Here is a 14,880-nt window from a genome sequence, read left to right on the forward strand (position 1 = left end):
TTGTGATCCCCTGATGGAGATCTGGAAAGGGGAGCATCCCCATCGCTGCTGGCGGGCAGCGGGGCTTTGATTCCCTGGCTGTAGGCACGTCCCAAGCGGCCAGGAGGGCGAGGGTGATGGGACAAGCCCTCAGTGTTCGTCTTGGGATTATCTTGGTCTGGTTGCGTGGTCAGAAGTGTGGCAAGGCTTGGGAACGGGGGCTTGTGCCACCCTGTTGAGCTAAGCAGCATTATTAGGAAAATAAGTGGTGCTTCATGTTTGCTGGAGAAATAGCAACTCTAAGCTGTGGAGAGGCTGGGGAGAGACTGTTCTGCTCATCAGCCAGGGCGATGGGCATGGGACAGAAGGATTGTGGTCTCTTTGGAGGAGCTGGTGCTTTGGCAGTGAAGGGATGGCTTTTGTTTGGAGTCCTTCAGGCAAGAGCTTTCTTCCCAGGGCCTTCCCTGGGCCGTTTAGGTATTAACTCGCCCCAGGCTGGTCACGCGTAGTCTAAGTCCCGTGGGAGCTGGGAGGGTGACACATTGCCATGGCTTCAGTGTGCCCGGGGCCTGCTGGGATGCTTGGGATGCCTACATTAATTAATAAACGGGGAAAAAATAATCCTGTATCTCTGTGACGTGCTCTGCCCTTCACTGCTGTCACCCAGGGCTTTCTCCTACACAGAGGGGAACAGTGGGATGCAGCGAGAAGGTCCACATCCCGCTTTGCTGTGTGCTTTTTCTGCCTTTACCTTCCATTTTGCAGGGGTAAAATTCCTTCCCCATCCATTACAGAGCTCCCCTACCTCCGCAGCTCCCTCCTCTCTTCCCGTGGCTTGAGGAACAGCGGGACCCACTTCCCTGCCTGCGTTCTCCTCCCTCGAGAGAGACGTGTCTGCAGTGAGGTGCTGCTGGAGGGATAGTTTTGGGATGGGCTTCAGAGGTAAAGCCCTTGCACAGCATCCAGAGAGCGTGAGCTCTGCGCACGGGTTGTTGTGCATCACCGTTGCTTGGGCTGAGGGTCAGCAAAGACCGAGGACTGACACCCTGCCGGGTCACGTCATCACACATGGAGGGGTCCTGGGGGACCCCCGTCCTCTGCCCGCCCTTCCCGGTGCAGCTTGGCAGCTGCCAGTGCCTCCCGCCCCGTCCCCAGCAGCCCCCAGGGCAGAGGCTGCCCATTGATTTGCTTGTCGGGGAGCCCCCCCTCTGACCGCCACAGCCCTGAGCGATGCTGATTGGGAAATAATTGCAATAATAATAGAGATATTTTGCTCCTGAGTGACTAGATGATACAAACCGGGCGCTGAGCCAGGAGAGTTTTGAAGGGCAAAGCTGGGAAATCAATGGCTCAAGACTGCCGGAGCAACCGTGGGGCTGGAGGGGCTGGGACCTGGGGCTTTGCTGGGGAGGGAAGCAGGGCAAGCGCTTTTACCCGTCCCACTGCCAATGCGGGGGGTGCTTGTAATTCCTTTCCCTTACTCATTGTCTCCTTCAGTCCCTCTTGCACCCGGGTTTGACTTCGGCGAAGGTGCTGCTGCCGTGTGGTGCCCTGGCACTCGCTTCCTCTTTCCAGCAGTTCAGTTTTGGGACAGAAAGATCGAAAAGATGTTTCTGACAGTGTTTTAGTTCTGTCAAAATTACTGGAATGATGTGTTGGACTGTACTTCCCCGTCCTGCTGCTGGAGCAGTGTGGGCAGACCTGGGCAGGGGAAGTTTTGGGAAGGTTTGCAGGTGGTGAGCGCGGGGTTGGTCGGTGCCGTGCGGGCTGGCGCTGGTAGGGGTCACTGAACAAGAGGAAAAGATGGAAATAAGTTTGAGCAAAAGAAAAAGGCAGTTGAGGAGTTTTGAGGAAGGTGGGGCTGTGTTTTGGGTTCCTGCTGGGCAGGGTCATCCCCCTCTCTATCTCCGATGGCGAACCCCAGCGCCTTCATGCACTTCCCACCCCACCTCCCCAGAGAGGTGCAGCGAGTGCGTCTGTCCTCAGCCTGCGTGTTCGAGCTCAGGATACCACCCGGGGACAGCACACCAGCAATGATGTGCGCTTCGAAAGCGGTTGGATGAACCGGTGTCGTATCTGTTAGTGTCAGCGAGTTGCTGGCATTTGTTGCTGTTACAAGCATTGATTTAGATTAAGTATCTCCTTGGTTTTTGCTTTATTATACTGATATAATTAGAGTCCCAATATTCTCCAGCTCAGGGCGATGTTGGGCCCAGGATGAAAGTCTTGCTTGTATTCATATTTATGAAGCGGATGGGTTTCACTGAATGGAAGCAGGCAGCTTGTCTCGCCGCTTTCCCTTTGGTGGGTTAGCGATGAGGCAGGAGCATCCCAGCCCTGCGCGAGGGGCTGGCGAAACCTCCTCCCCGCAGAGGAGGCCGGGAGGCAGGGGCCTGGCATGCCGGCTTCAAGGAGCAGGCAGCTGCCTGCCCGTCTGGGAGGAGGCATGTGTCTGATCCGCGCCCGGCTGGCGCATTCCTGCGCGGGCAGCTGCCGGGGCCGGCGGGGAGGGTGGCTGCTGGCGGAGCGGAGGTAGCTGGGGTGCTGGCTGCCAGCCCGCCCTGCATAGCTGGGATGTTTCTGCGGGGCCATCCTGCCGCCAGGCCTGGGTGTGAGCCCCTGGGTGATGCATCCCCGAAGCCCTGCCTGTGCCCCTGCCGCCGGCTGCCTGTGCCTTCTGGCTGGGTGCTGGGCTCTGCCCCGCGGGTGGCACAGAGCAGCCGTACGGGGAGCCCTAAGAAAGCACGGCTAGAACTGTCCTGGTGGCGATTTTCTTGATGCCTGAGCAAAACCAGAGGTGAATCCTCATCACCTTGGATGCCAAAGTTTGGTTACCTGCAATACAGTGGGAGGGAGCAGGAGCCACATCCTTCCCCGCTCTTGTCCCCCAGCATGTCAGTGCCCCCCCACCAGCTGTGCCCCCCCAACAAATGATTCCATGGCCTCATGTTTTTCTGGGCAGTCCCCCCTTGGTGGGGGGAAAAGAGGAGTGTGTGTGTGTGCATGTGTCCCCCGGAGCAGCTGATCCGGGAACCTCATTTTAAACCCCTTGCCCTCCTCTGGAAACCAGAGAGGGGCGTGTGGGTGGCAGCTGCTGGTGCTGCTGGTCCCCAGGGAGTGGCTGGCGGGGGAAGCATGTGGAGGGGCAGCCGGTGTCCCCGTCCCCACCCTGCCTTGGGGTTAGCCCGGGCCATGTGCCAAGAGGGGCTGTGCAGGCTGACACCCCAGGGGGGTCCCTCTCCCCTGCCAGCCCCCCTGGATGGACACAGGATACTCCCTTTCCGGCTGTAGGCTTGTCGGCATGGTGTTGTGTGACACTACCCGGCAGCTGTCACCTCCACCCCGGGGTCTTCTGTGGCCAGTCAGAGAAGGACCTGGGGGTGTTGATCGATAGCCGGCTGAACAGGAGCCAGCAGTGTGCCCAGGTGGCCAAGAAGGCCAATGTCATCCTGGCTTGTATCAGCAATAACGTGACCATCACGGACAGGGAAGGGGTCTTACCCCTGTGCTTGGCACTGGTGAGGCCGCCCCTCGATGAGTGGGTTCAGTTTTGGGCCCCTCACTCCAAAAAGGCCATTGAATGACTCGAGTGTGTCCAGAGAAGGGCAACGGAGCTGGTGCAGGGTCTGGAGCACAGGTCTGATGGGGCGCGGCTGAGGGAACTGGGAGGGTTTAGTCTGGAGAAGAGGAGGCTGAGGGGAGACCTCCTGGCCCTCTACAACTCCCTGAAAGGAGGGTACAGAGAGGGGGGATGAGTCTCTTGAGCCAAGGAACAAGCGCCAGAACAAGAGGGAATGGCCTCAAGCTGCGCCAGGACAGGGTCAGACTGGCTCTTAGGAAGTATTTCTTTGCAGAAGGGGTTGTTGGGCATTGGAATGGGCTGCCCAGGGCAGGGGGGGAGTCCCCATCCCTGGAGGGGTTGAAGAGTCGGGTTGATCCAGCGCTGAGGGATCTGGTGGAGTTGGGAACGGTCAGTGTGAGGTTCATGGTTGGACTGGAGGAGCTTCAAGGGCTTTTCCAACCGAGATGATTCTGTGATTCCGTTGCCTCTGGGAGGTGGCCCCATGGTTTGGGGGGTCAGCTCGGCTGGGACCTGCTCCTCTCCAGGTTGCTCTGTCCTGTACCCTTTGGGCGGATGGTGCCAAAATCAAAGCAGAACTCTGGGGGTGTTAGCATGGCCCTGCTCCCGTGGAGCGGGGATGTGCACCCGCTGGTTTGGGTGTGGGAGCCTGGGGCTTCGGTGATGCCCAAGCACCAGTGGTACAGGTGGAGGAGGTTTCCATCCTAGGGCTGGGCTCTGCTCTCCACACATGTCAAAGCTTTTTCCTCCCCCCAACTCAGGGATGTGCCACAGAGCTGCTCACTGGCAAGAGGATGGGTCAGGAGAGGAACAGGACACGGGCAAAGGTAGGACAGGGAACTTGATCCCACATCCTCTCCTCACAGCCCTGTCTTGTCCTCCCCTGCTCAGTCTCTGTCCCCAGTGGACATCCCTGGGGCTGGGGGGGACTCTCTGCTTCCCCCAGCGAGTGTTGAGAGGGAAGGGGGGAGGCTTTGAAATGCACTCCCGTAAATAAGCCTTTCTTTCGCGTTGCCCGTCAGCGCTGTGCGAGCCCCGTGGAACTGGAAAGGGTCCCCGTGAAAAGGCTGCCGAGTGTGTTTCAGGCAGATAAGTCCCTGCCTTTGAAGTGTGGCAGGCGGGCAAAAGCGCCCTCCTCTTGTAGCTGCTGCCAGCCGCTGCGAATTAATCACAGCCCTGTACAGATAAGAGTACAAAGCGTGGCTGAGCACTTCTCTTGCCCGGAGGAGGGGTCTGGGGGGGGACCGCTTGGGACCCAGGAGATGGGGGCTTGAGAGCTGGGAGGGGAGGAGATGGAGGGCTGGGGTGGGAAAGCCCCTCAGGGGGACTGTCTGGGGGGCAGTGAGAAGCCCCCTCTTCCCCATGATGGGCTTGGGGGGTGTCCCCTGCGGTGAGACCCTCTGCCTGTGCCCCCAAGCGTGTGTTTTCAGTCCCCTGGGGAGCCGGTGGCCCACCCCAGCACCCTCCCGGACCCCAGCCAGACCCCTGCCAGCATGTGTTAAATCTAAAAGCAGCCTTGGCATGTCTGCAGCTGCCTTTCCTCTCCGGCTGTGCTTCCTCCCTCTCCGCCTGGCATCCCTGGCCCAGGCTGAGCTGTAAAGCCCCGTCCTCCGCCGCCATCCTCCTCCGGACCCGCTGCCAGCACTGGGTGGCTGCCAGATCACGGCTGCTGCCCTTCGTTCCTCTCATCACCCATCTTTCCAAAAGGCAGCCCTGGGGAGATGCTCCTCTGCCTTATGCCCGTTGCTGGTGGCTGTGAGGATGTTGGGAGGTTTTCCCTGGGGTGGTTTGGTGAGTTGGGCAGTGGGGAGGTGCCTTCTCACCTGGACAAGCCCGGAGGATGTCTTGCCCAGGGGAGCAAGCGTAGTGCCATGGAAGGAGCTGTCTCTCCTCTGACGTTTTGTCTGCCCTCCCAGTGCTTTCCCTTCTCCTTGCCTTTCATGTGGGTTTCAGGTCCCAGCGTTGTCTTGTACAGCTCCTCAGGGCAGCGGCTCTTCACTAGCACCAGCTGGGGTGGGGTCTGAGCTGTGCAGAAGCTTCTGGATGCTCTAGCATTGTGGTTTGTAAAGGAGAACCAAGCTTAGGAGGGAGCAGCGGGCTCGAGGCAGCAGCAGGACTGGCCAGTGCTGTTGTCCAGCCATGACCCTGCCCCACGGCATGCTTCTTGGCAAGGCAGTGTGCTCTCCTCCTCCAAAACCTGTGTGGGAGAGGACAGCCAAGACAAGAGCATCCCCAGGAACACTCTCCGAGCCTCCTGGGGGAGGACTTGGCCTCTGCGCTGTCACTCATGACACCGAGGTGCCCAGGGGTTGAAGCATTGCACGATATCCTTTCCCTCATCCTTCCTTTGCCGGGGTTCTCGGTGGCTGGCCTGGGAGGCGAGGAGCCTCTTGGTAAGGTGAGACACCTCTCCATCTTAGACTGGCTATGAGGAAGTATTTCTTTGCAGAAGGAGTTGTTGGGCGTTGGAATGGGCTGCCCAGGGCAGTGGGGGAGTCCCCATCCCTGGAGGGGTTGAAGAGTTGGGTTGAGCCAGCGCTGAGGGATCTGGTGGAGTTGGGAACTGTCAGTGTGAGGTTCATGGTTGGACTGGAGGATCTTCAAGGTCTTTTCCAACTGAGATGATTCTGTGCTTCTATGATTTCCTGGACTTGCCCTGCCTCCACCAGCCCGCTCGGCTTCTGGGGAACTGGGTCTTAAACCTCCCCTCTTCAGAGAGAAGTTGTGCTGGGTGCTGGCCCTGCGGGGTGGGCTCCTCACTTGGCTAGGGAGGGTGTGCACGTGGCTTTCTGGCAGAGCAGCCTCTGGGCTTGCTTTAAGATGATTCACCCCAGCAGGGAGCTTGTAATTTCTTGCGTCTGATCTCCTGTGTTTATGAGGGAGCAGCCCAACAAGCTGACCCTTGCTCCTGTTCCTCTGCCTGGGCATGGCCCTGGAGTCCAGCTGCCCCTGGGGGCTCCTGCCAGCCCCACGCGGGAGGCAGCGCTGCCGAGCCACTGCCTGAAGCTGGTCCAAGGCAGGCAAGAGCGAGGGCAGGAATCCTGAGCGAGAAATTAGTGTAAGTAATTATTAGTATTGGGTAATTATATCAGCGTCAGGATGAGGAGAAAGGTTAATAGGTTTATTTATTTATTTATTTATTGTAAATGTCTTTTCCCCCGGGTGGGAAGGCAGGCAGGGTGGGCAGGAAGGAGCGTGTTTCCGAAGGGGGCTGCTCTGATTAAACCACATCCTCTCCCCCTTCCCCTGCCCCCAGCTACCCTGCGGGCGTGGGGAGAGGGGGGGTGGAAATGGTCCCTCCCCGCATCTGTAAGAGGTGAAAGGCACCTTGTGCATCTGCTCTGCCCTGTTCTTGTCCAAACAGCCCGTCCCCTTCCTGCCAGCCGGGGTGGGTAGGTTCCCGTTGGGCTAATCCTGCTGGAAGGGCCCTGATGCTGGGTTCCAGCTCTGCCCGCACAGCAGCGGGTGCTGTGGGCAGCCGGGTCCTCCTGGCGTGGGATGACGTTGGGGTTTATCTGCTGGTCACCTTGCGCTGGGGAGGAGCGGTAGGAGGGGTTTGCCTACCACCAACTAACTCAAAAACTCCCTCTGTGCCCTGCCGTTTGGCCAACCAGAAAACAACTTGATGGCCAAGTCTTCCAAATTTCACTTTTCTGAATCCCAAACCTGCCTATAGAGCATCCTTACTGGGAGGAGAGGTGCCAGGGAGAGGGGTTCCCACATGTGCATGCCTGGGGTGGCCCCATGCCACCCACCAGAGCACCCTGATGTGTGGCAGGCTGAGCTCCAGCCCTGTTTGACTACCAGGAGTATTTTTAGGTTCTTCCTGGAGCCTCAAATTAACTGGAAGTGCTTCACGTCTGTTGGGTTTTTTTAATACATCTCTTTCTTTTTCCCAGCACTGCGCAGTGTAATAATGTAATGGGGAAATTACCCCGCTAGTTAAAAATTACTGCCAGCGCGACATCCAGCCATAGATCTATTTTAGAACCAGGGTAAAACTCTATCGATTCTTCTGTGCTGCAACTGCAGCCCATAAAAGGGTTGGAAAGGTGCGTTTGTCACGTTGCCGTAGCGAGAGGGGGAGACGGTGCCTTGCTGGGGAGGGGGGATGCTCCCTGTTACCCTTCTCTGGAAAGTTGGACAGGACTTTTTTAGGGGAGAAGCTGAGAGGAGGAGGGAAGCGACTGGCGAGGGGATGTGGGGAGGCAGGGCTGGGCTCTGGGGATGGTGCTGGGTGCCACTGAGTGAGGGTGCTGCAGGGTGGGGGTGCTGCATGGCACCACACCCCACGTGTCTGGGGTTTGACCTCTGATGCTTGGAATAGGAGCAGATGTGGTCCTGGACCTGGGCAGAAAGACCCCCCCCCCTCAACACGCCCCTAAAGTGCAGGCAGAAGCTTTAGGATGGGTTTTTGACATCTCTGGGTTCCCCAGCGGTACCCAGGGTGGGGGTGATGGGGAGCAGAGTCTTGGCAGGGGTCTGGCAAATGATGCTGAGAAGGTGGGTAAGTACCAGGACCAGTTTGGGTTGTGGTGAAGGCTCCTCAGCCCCGCGGCAGGAGGTACAGGGACTTTGGTTTTGGCTGTGCCGTGGGCTCCCAAGCGTTAGCCTGGCCCTGCAAGCCCGGTCACCACGTCCCCCGGGGAGAGGGCGGCCCCTTTGCTCGCTGCTGTGCAGGACTCGTCGCTCTCTGGTTGCTCAGGGGTCTCTTTCTTAATTAAATACATTTGTTTTGTAAAACTGCCTAAAAATAATCCGGGGCTGGTGCATGCAGGAGGCTGGCAGTGAATCAAAGGCGCCGCTCTAATTAAACGGGCCCCGGTTTGTTTGTGAGCCGCATACATTTCCATGCTAATCAGCTGCACACCGGGATCCTGCTTTCCCGGCCTGTATCCTCCTGATTGGGAACTATGCAAATGCCAACGGCGATTTATCGCGGGAGGGGGACGAGATGGCTGGGGTGCTGGGGTGGCTTGTCGTGGGGGCCCAAGGGCTTGGGCATGGCTGTTGGAGTGGGTGAGATGATCAGGGCAGGGCTGCGGGCTGTGTTTTGAGGGGTGCTTCAAAGCAGTGTGTTTGGACCTGTGGGGGGATCCCCAGTCCTGGAGATCATGGTGCTGGATGGCGCCCTGGGTGTGCTGGCAGCAGTGAGACCTCATGGCCCTCTACAACTCCCTGAAAGGAGGGTGCAGAGAGGGGGGATGAGTCTCTTGAGCCAAGGAACGAGCGCCAGGACAAGAGGGAATGGCCTCAAGCTGTGCCAGGGCAGGGTCAGACTGGCTCTTAGGAGGTATTTCTTTGTAGAAGGGGTTGTTGGGCATTGGAATGGGCTGCCCAGGGCAGGGGGGGAGTCCCCATCCCTGGAGGGGTTGAAGAGTCGGGTTGAGCCAGCACTGAGGGATCTGGTGGAGTTGAGAATGGTCAGTGTGAGGTTCATGGTTGGACTGGAGGATCTTCAAGGTCTTTTCCAACCGAGATGATTCTGTGATTCTCCGATTCTCTGCTGCCTCTGGGTTTTATGCAGAATGTGCTGCTGGCATGGCTCCCATCCCATCCCATCCCATCCCATCCCATCCCATCCCATCCCATCCCATCCCATCCCATCCCATCCCATCCCATCCCATCCCATCCCAGCAGACCAGACCCACTAAGCCATTTCTCTGGCCTTGTGTTCCCTGAGGCTGCCCCATGCCAGGGGACAGCCTGAATCTGGGGATATCACAAGCGCTGGCATTAACAGGAAGGTCCCTCGCTCAGGCAGGTGGCAGTCAGGTCACAGCAAGTGGCGCAGCTGAGTTTAGCTCCTGCTCGGTGGGTGCCTCCAGCCCCGTGGTGCCTCCTGATGTGGTTATCACCGGTACAGCCAGAAACTAGCGTACTTAGGAAGAGCTTTAATGTAATTGCGAGCTGTGAGGGGATTAAAGCCTTCGCCACGTTCCTGCTCAGGGAACAAAGGCATTTTCTGAACCTCTGTTGACCCTCAGCTTCCTTGAGACCCTCTTGACTTCCCCGGTCACGATCCCAAGCGTTTCCTCTGATGGATGGGGGGACGGGAGCCCTGCCTGCATGCGCCGCAGCGTCCTGCCCGGCTGGGGCTTGCTGTGGTCTGGCATGTGAGCTGCTTTCAGGACCGCTGCGGCAGGATGGGGTTTGCTGCTCTGCTGCAAGCTGGGGGCTCGTCTGTGCCGTGCTGCGAGCTGGAGGGGTTTGGGGCTGAGCAGCAGTGGGGGAAGCAGGGTGGCAGAGAGTGGGGGGCAGCGTGAAAACCACGGGTGTGGCTTCATTTCCCGGAGAGAGGTGACCTCCATCAGCGTAAACATGGTGCAAACGCACTGGACAAATGCAAAAACGGGAAGAAAACGTTAAGTTTGCTCTTCTGCAAAGGGTCTGGCTGTTTGTAAAGCGGCTGCTACTTGCCGTGCTGCGGTGGCCGTGGGGTGACCACGCTGGTGTGGGACAGAGGGGTGGCATCCCCCGTCCTGCTCGCTGGGTGGGGGCTGAGGTGTGTGTAGCCCCGTGCTCACCCCCCCTTGCTCTCCCCACAGATCCTGGTGGATTTGCAGGCTGAGAGGAAGCACCAAGCACTGCAGTACGAGAACGTCGTGGCCCACGAGGGCAGCTCCATCCTGCGAGACCTGGTGCTGAGCCCTGACCGCCAGCACATCTATGCTATGACCGAGAAACAGGTAAGGGGAGGGGATGGCAGCCCCTCTGCTCTCCTGACTTGGCAGCCCGCGTTGCCATCCCAGCCTCCCATCCCATGCGCTGGGAAGCCTTTCAGGCAGCTCCACGACTTTTGCTTCCTGGGATCGGGGCTGCCTGGGGCTGCGTGTCTGAGGGGACCAGTGGCAGCTCTTCGCTGTTCGTCTGCCCCAAGTCATTCATTGTTAGCAGTGGCTGCTTGAAATCCCCGTGGTTGGGGCCAAGGGCATCCTGACCCTTCCTTGCTGCAAGGGACTGGCCATCACCCTCCTCCCTGCTCTCACCATCCCCTCCTGAGCAGGATTTTTGCAGGTTAGCAGAAGCTCCTTGCTCCAAATGTCTTTTTCTCCTCTGGGGCAGCAGCTTTTGCAACTCAGGGCAGAGGGGACATGGGGCTGGTGTGTCCCCAGGCCCTTTGGTCCCTGCCTCTGCTCATGCTGAGCCAACCAGACGTACAGACCTGATCTAGATCTGGTGCTGCCATCCTGGCACTGCGCTCAGGGCTCACGATAGGAAGTTTTCGTTGGCTTTGTGGGCGTTTGCATGATCCTTGATGTGTGGGAGAGCTTGCTGGCGTGAGTTAATCTATCCATGGACTGCGCTGGAGCAGGTGAAGCAGGTCCATGCCAGAGTGGTGGCACTTTTTGGAGCCAGGGTCAGCGGGGACGCATGCTGTGCCCCGTGGGGTGACGCAGGGTGGCTGTGCTGGGATGCGGCGTGCCTGTGTCTCGCAGCGTCTCTGCTCCTCTGTCCAGCAGAGGTGTGTGTGAGCGGGAGTGCCGCAGAGCTCGGGGCCTCACGGGTCTCCTGGCCGCCAGCCCCGGGGCTTGCGAGGAGGAAGGATGCTGGAGTAGGGCCGTGGGTTTGTCTAGACAGCCCCATGGGGACAGCAGAGCCCTTTCCCTCCTCCTCCCAGTGCCTGTCTCTGGTTTCTGCTCTGCTGCAGGAAACCTGTGGCTTTTCAGGCGAGGCAGAAACTGCATTTAGCTTCCTCCCTGCAGCTGTCCTGGGCTGTGTTTCTGTCCCAGGACTGGCTTAGCTAAGCCTCCCCTCAGCGGGGGAGATGTTGGAGACGTGGATGCTGGGTTATGCTGACCTGGATGGGGGATCTCCCCCACGGGCCACCACAGTTGTCTGTGTGGGATCTGCCTGGGGTGGGGACCCGCTGCCGACCCCCTCGCCACGGCCCACCTGGAGCAAAGTCAGGGGACAAACAACGAGGAACGCTACCAGTATCCTCATTGGAATGCAAACTGGAGGGTACTGATGGGCCAGCCTTATCCCAGCCCTGTAGCCCATGCACTGCCCCCCTGGGCTGGGACGAGGAAAAGCACCCCGGGTTTAGCCTTCAGTAGAGAAGTTTGTAGATTTTAATTAACGAGTGAGTCCTGCCCTGTGGGAGCAGTGGGGAAACTGAGGCACGAGTGCAGCAGGCGCGGGCAGCTGCTTGGTGCTGCCGGCTCCTCATGGCAGGCAAGCAGGCAGCTCCCTGCGCCCCCTCCCTGTCCCCCCCTCTTCTCCTCCCCTCTCCTTAATAAAACCCACTCGCTTCCCTACTACGGCTCAGTGTTATCAGAGTGCTGGTGGAAAGTAATTAAATGAACAGTTGTAACAGAGCTCGAAGGGCTCAGAGAATGAGGGGATTTTAATCAAATCTGGAGGAGCAATTAATAAAGGACTGGTAACCCTTTCAGAGCAGGGCTGTGGCAGCTCCAGGGTGCCTGGCTGGTGTTGGGAGCCGGTGCTGGGAGCCAGCACAGCCCTGTCCTGCAGCCCTGCAAAGATACAATGGTGGAAGGAGCTTGGTTGGGGTAAAAGCCTCCCTGGCATGGAAACGTTGCCTGCAAATGTGCTGCCCCCATCGTGGTGGGGGTTCAGCCTGCTCCTCACCTCTGCCTCCTCTCTGATTAATGGGGTGGGAGCCGTGGGCCAGGGTGAGCCCCATCTCTGCCAGGGTCTAGGCATGGACACAGCAGGGAAACACACAGCCCGTCCCCCTTCCCTCCCTGCCTGTTCCCCGCAGGTGACGCGGGTGCCGGTGGAGAGCTGCGAGCAGTACGAGAGCTGCGAGCTGTGCCTGGGCTCCCGGGACCCCCACTGCGGCTGGTGCGTCCTCCACAACATGTAAGTCCTGCAAACCATCTCCATCCCCACTGCTGATCTCCATGGGGACGTATCTCGTGGGGATGGAGAGATCCGAGGCATCTGTCATCCCTTCCCAGGGCACCCAGGCGTGCGGCAGGGCCCCTCTAATCCTGCCCACAGGCTCCTGGGTTCGGTGTCTTTCTGCCGATAAGAAAAGCTGAATGTTAAAGACCCCTAGGGCTGGCACCAGCGGAAGGCAGAGCTCCCATACGGGCCTCAGGCACCCAAGGCCTCTCGCTGAGCATCACCGCTGTGCCAAAGGGTCTGTCTGCTGTGGTCAGCTCAGAATTCTCCTCACCGTGGTGGTTTCACCCCCCTCCAGATGCTCACGCAAGGACCGGTGTGAGCGGGCAGATGAGCCCCAGCGTTTCGCCTCCGACCTGCGGCAGTGCGTCCAGCTCACCGTCCAGCCCAAGAACATCTCGGTCACCATGTCGGAGGTCCCGGTAAGCCACCCCTGCTGCCCGCAGACCCCCTCCCTCCCCAGCCACCTCCTGACCCTCGGGGAGCCACGGCAATTAAAAATAACTAATGAGTATACGACAGATAGGGAGAAAGGGGAAGAGAGGTCCGAGACAAATAAAACATAGCGAAGTGCAGGGCATTGATGAGGGCTGGCCTATTGATGGAGATAATAAACCAGTTGATGATTATTCAGAAAAGACATAACCAAGCAATAAATATTTCTCCATAATACAAACACCAACATCAGAGATGCCATTTGTAGGCCAGCGATCTGTCTAGCTCAATAGCCTGTCTCTGACCCTGGCCTTTAGTAGATATTTTGGGATGAGACTCCGATGCACAACTCACTGCGCTCTCTGTGCAGACAGAAAGGATGATGGACTTCCCCGAAGTATTTTCCAGGCCATTAGCACCGTGAAGAGAATATGAAACAGCGTGTACTAGCAATAAAGTTTTGAAAACTGCCATGTCTGGATATCTGGCGCTCGGGAGTCCTGAAAGAGTTGGCCAAGATGTTCTGTGGCCTGCGGATATTTGTAATAATATGGCTTCATAATAAATAAGTGAATGTTGAGAAAAACCCCAGAAACAGAAAAGGTGTTTGTTTTTTGCCCAGATGCAGAAAGGACCAAATGGTCAGAGACTGCTTAGTTTGATGTCATATTTCGAAAAACCAAAGGAAAAAAACTGGTGCAGGATACAACTGATAAAGATTTAAGAATGGGAATATAATTAATGCCAGTCAACATGGTTTTATGTCAGACAAACCGCATTTTGTTCTTTGATGAAATTATGACTTGAATTAGAAGAGGGACTGCGGGGATGTGATGTCTTTAGGCTTCTACAAGGCATTTGACTTGGTACAACACAATGTTCTGATTAAAAATTAGCATTATACAATATTGATAAAGCACGTGTTAAGTGGATTAAGAACTGGCTCTGTGACAGATCTCAAAAAGTCCTCGTCAGAGGGGAGTTGTCACCGGATGGAAATGGTTTGGAAAGTGCTTCTGCAGGGGCTAACGTTGTCTGGTAACACAGAGATAAATGCGAGATGGCTGCGGGTGGGACCTGCTGGGACCCAGGGGGTGGTGTGGCGTGAGAGTTCCTTCGGAGCAGCTGTGTTTGAGTAGGTCTGGTTTAGCAAAAAATTGGGGTTTGGTATTGCCACGTCTGAAGTTAGACACGGAGGCAGAAGACAGGCATTCGCCCAGTGTCCTGGAAAGCGGTGTCGGGGCTGAGCCCTGGCTGCGGGGCTCTTGAGGCAGTTTTCTCCTCTCTGGTGGTTATCGCCCTGCCCGACAGCAGGGTGCTGCATGAGGTCTGGTGTCGTCGACACGGGGACGCTGCGCTCAGGCTGGAGTCCAGCTTTTAAAGGGAGAGGCTGAAAACCTCCCGTAAACATCATGTAAATGAGTTGAAGGCTGGAGAAAATGCCTTGCAGTGAGAGACTTCCAGAGCTCAATCTGCTTAGCTTATCAAAAAGAAGATTAAGAGGTGACTTGATTACAGAGTATAAGTGCCTTTACAAGGAGCAAATATCAGGGACTAAAGGGCTTTTTAATCTATCAAGGAAAGGCATAACAAGAACTAATGGCTGGAAGCTGTGAAAAATTCAAATTAGAAATAAGGCAAGCATTTTGTAAAGTGAGAACTGCTGACCCTGGGAATGACTTTGTGAAAGAAGAGGTGGATTCCTCCCCTCCCCGGCTCTGCCGGAGCGGGCGCCTTTCCGCGAAACACTCTTCAGCCCTGACGCTGTGTTGGGTCTCTGTAGAGAGGTGAGGCGTAATGGCTTGTGGTATGGCGAGGGCAGAGGGTAGGAGGCTCTGAGTCATTCCATCTTTTAACCCGTTTAAATCCACGCTCCTTGCTTGAGCACGGAGGTCCACGGATGGGACTCGCTTGCAAAAGCCCAGAGCACGTTTCCCCACCGCATGTGGGTGGCAGAGGAGGGTTTGCACCCGTGGTCTTTTCTGTTGGCTAGACTTACACCTAGCAGACAC

At 57.4% G+C, this 14,880-nt stretch overlaps 1 protein-coding gene across 2 annotated transcripts in view; it reads left to right on the top strand.

The window, feature by feature from the left end:
* Positions 1 to 14,880, top strand: part of PLXNA1 (plexin A1) — a 129,692-nt gene that overhangs the window by 43,599 nt on the left and 71,213 nt on the right. For both annotated transcript variants that reach the window (XM_074835806.1, XM_074835807.1), the window contains exons 4-6: positions 10,108 to 10,248; positions 12,288 to 12,388; positions 12,732 to 12,855. In XM_074835806.1, the coding sequence (XP_074691907.1) occupies positions 10,108 to 10,248; positions 12,288 to 12,388; positions 12,732 to 12,855 (366 nt within the window). The remainder of the gene's footprint in view (positions 1 to 10,107; positions 10,249 to 12,287; positions 12,389 to 12,731; positions 12,856 to 14,880) is intronic.

This window comes from Strix aluco, chromosome 11, assembly GCF_031877795.1.
Source record: "Strix aluco isolate bStrAlu1 chromosome 11, bStrAlu1.hap1, whole genome shotgun sequence".
Classification (NCBI taxonomy): Eukaryota; Metazoa; Chordata; class Aves; order Strigiformes; family Strigidae; genus Strix; species Strix aluco.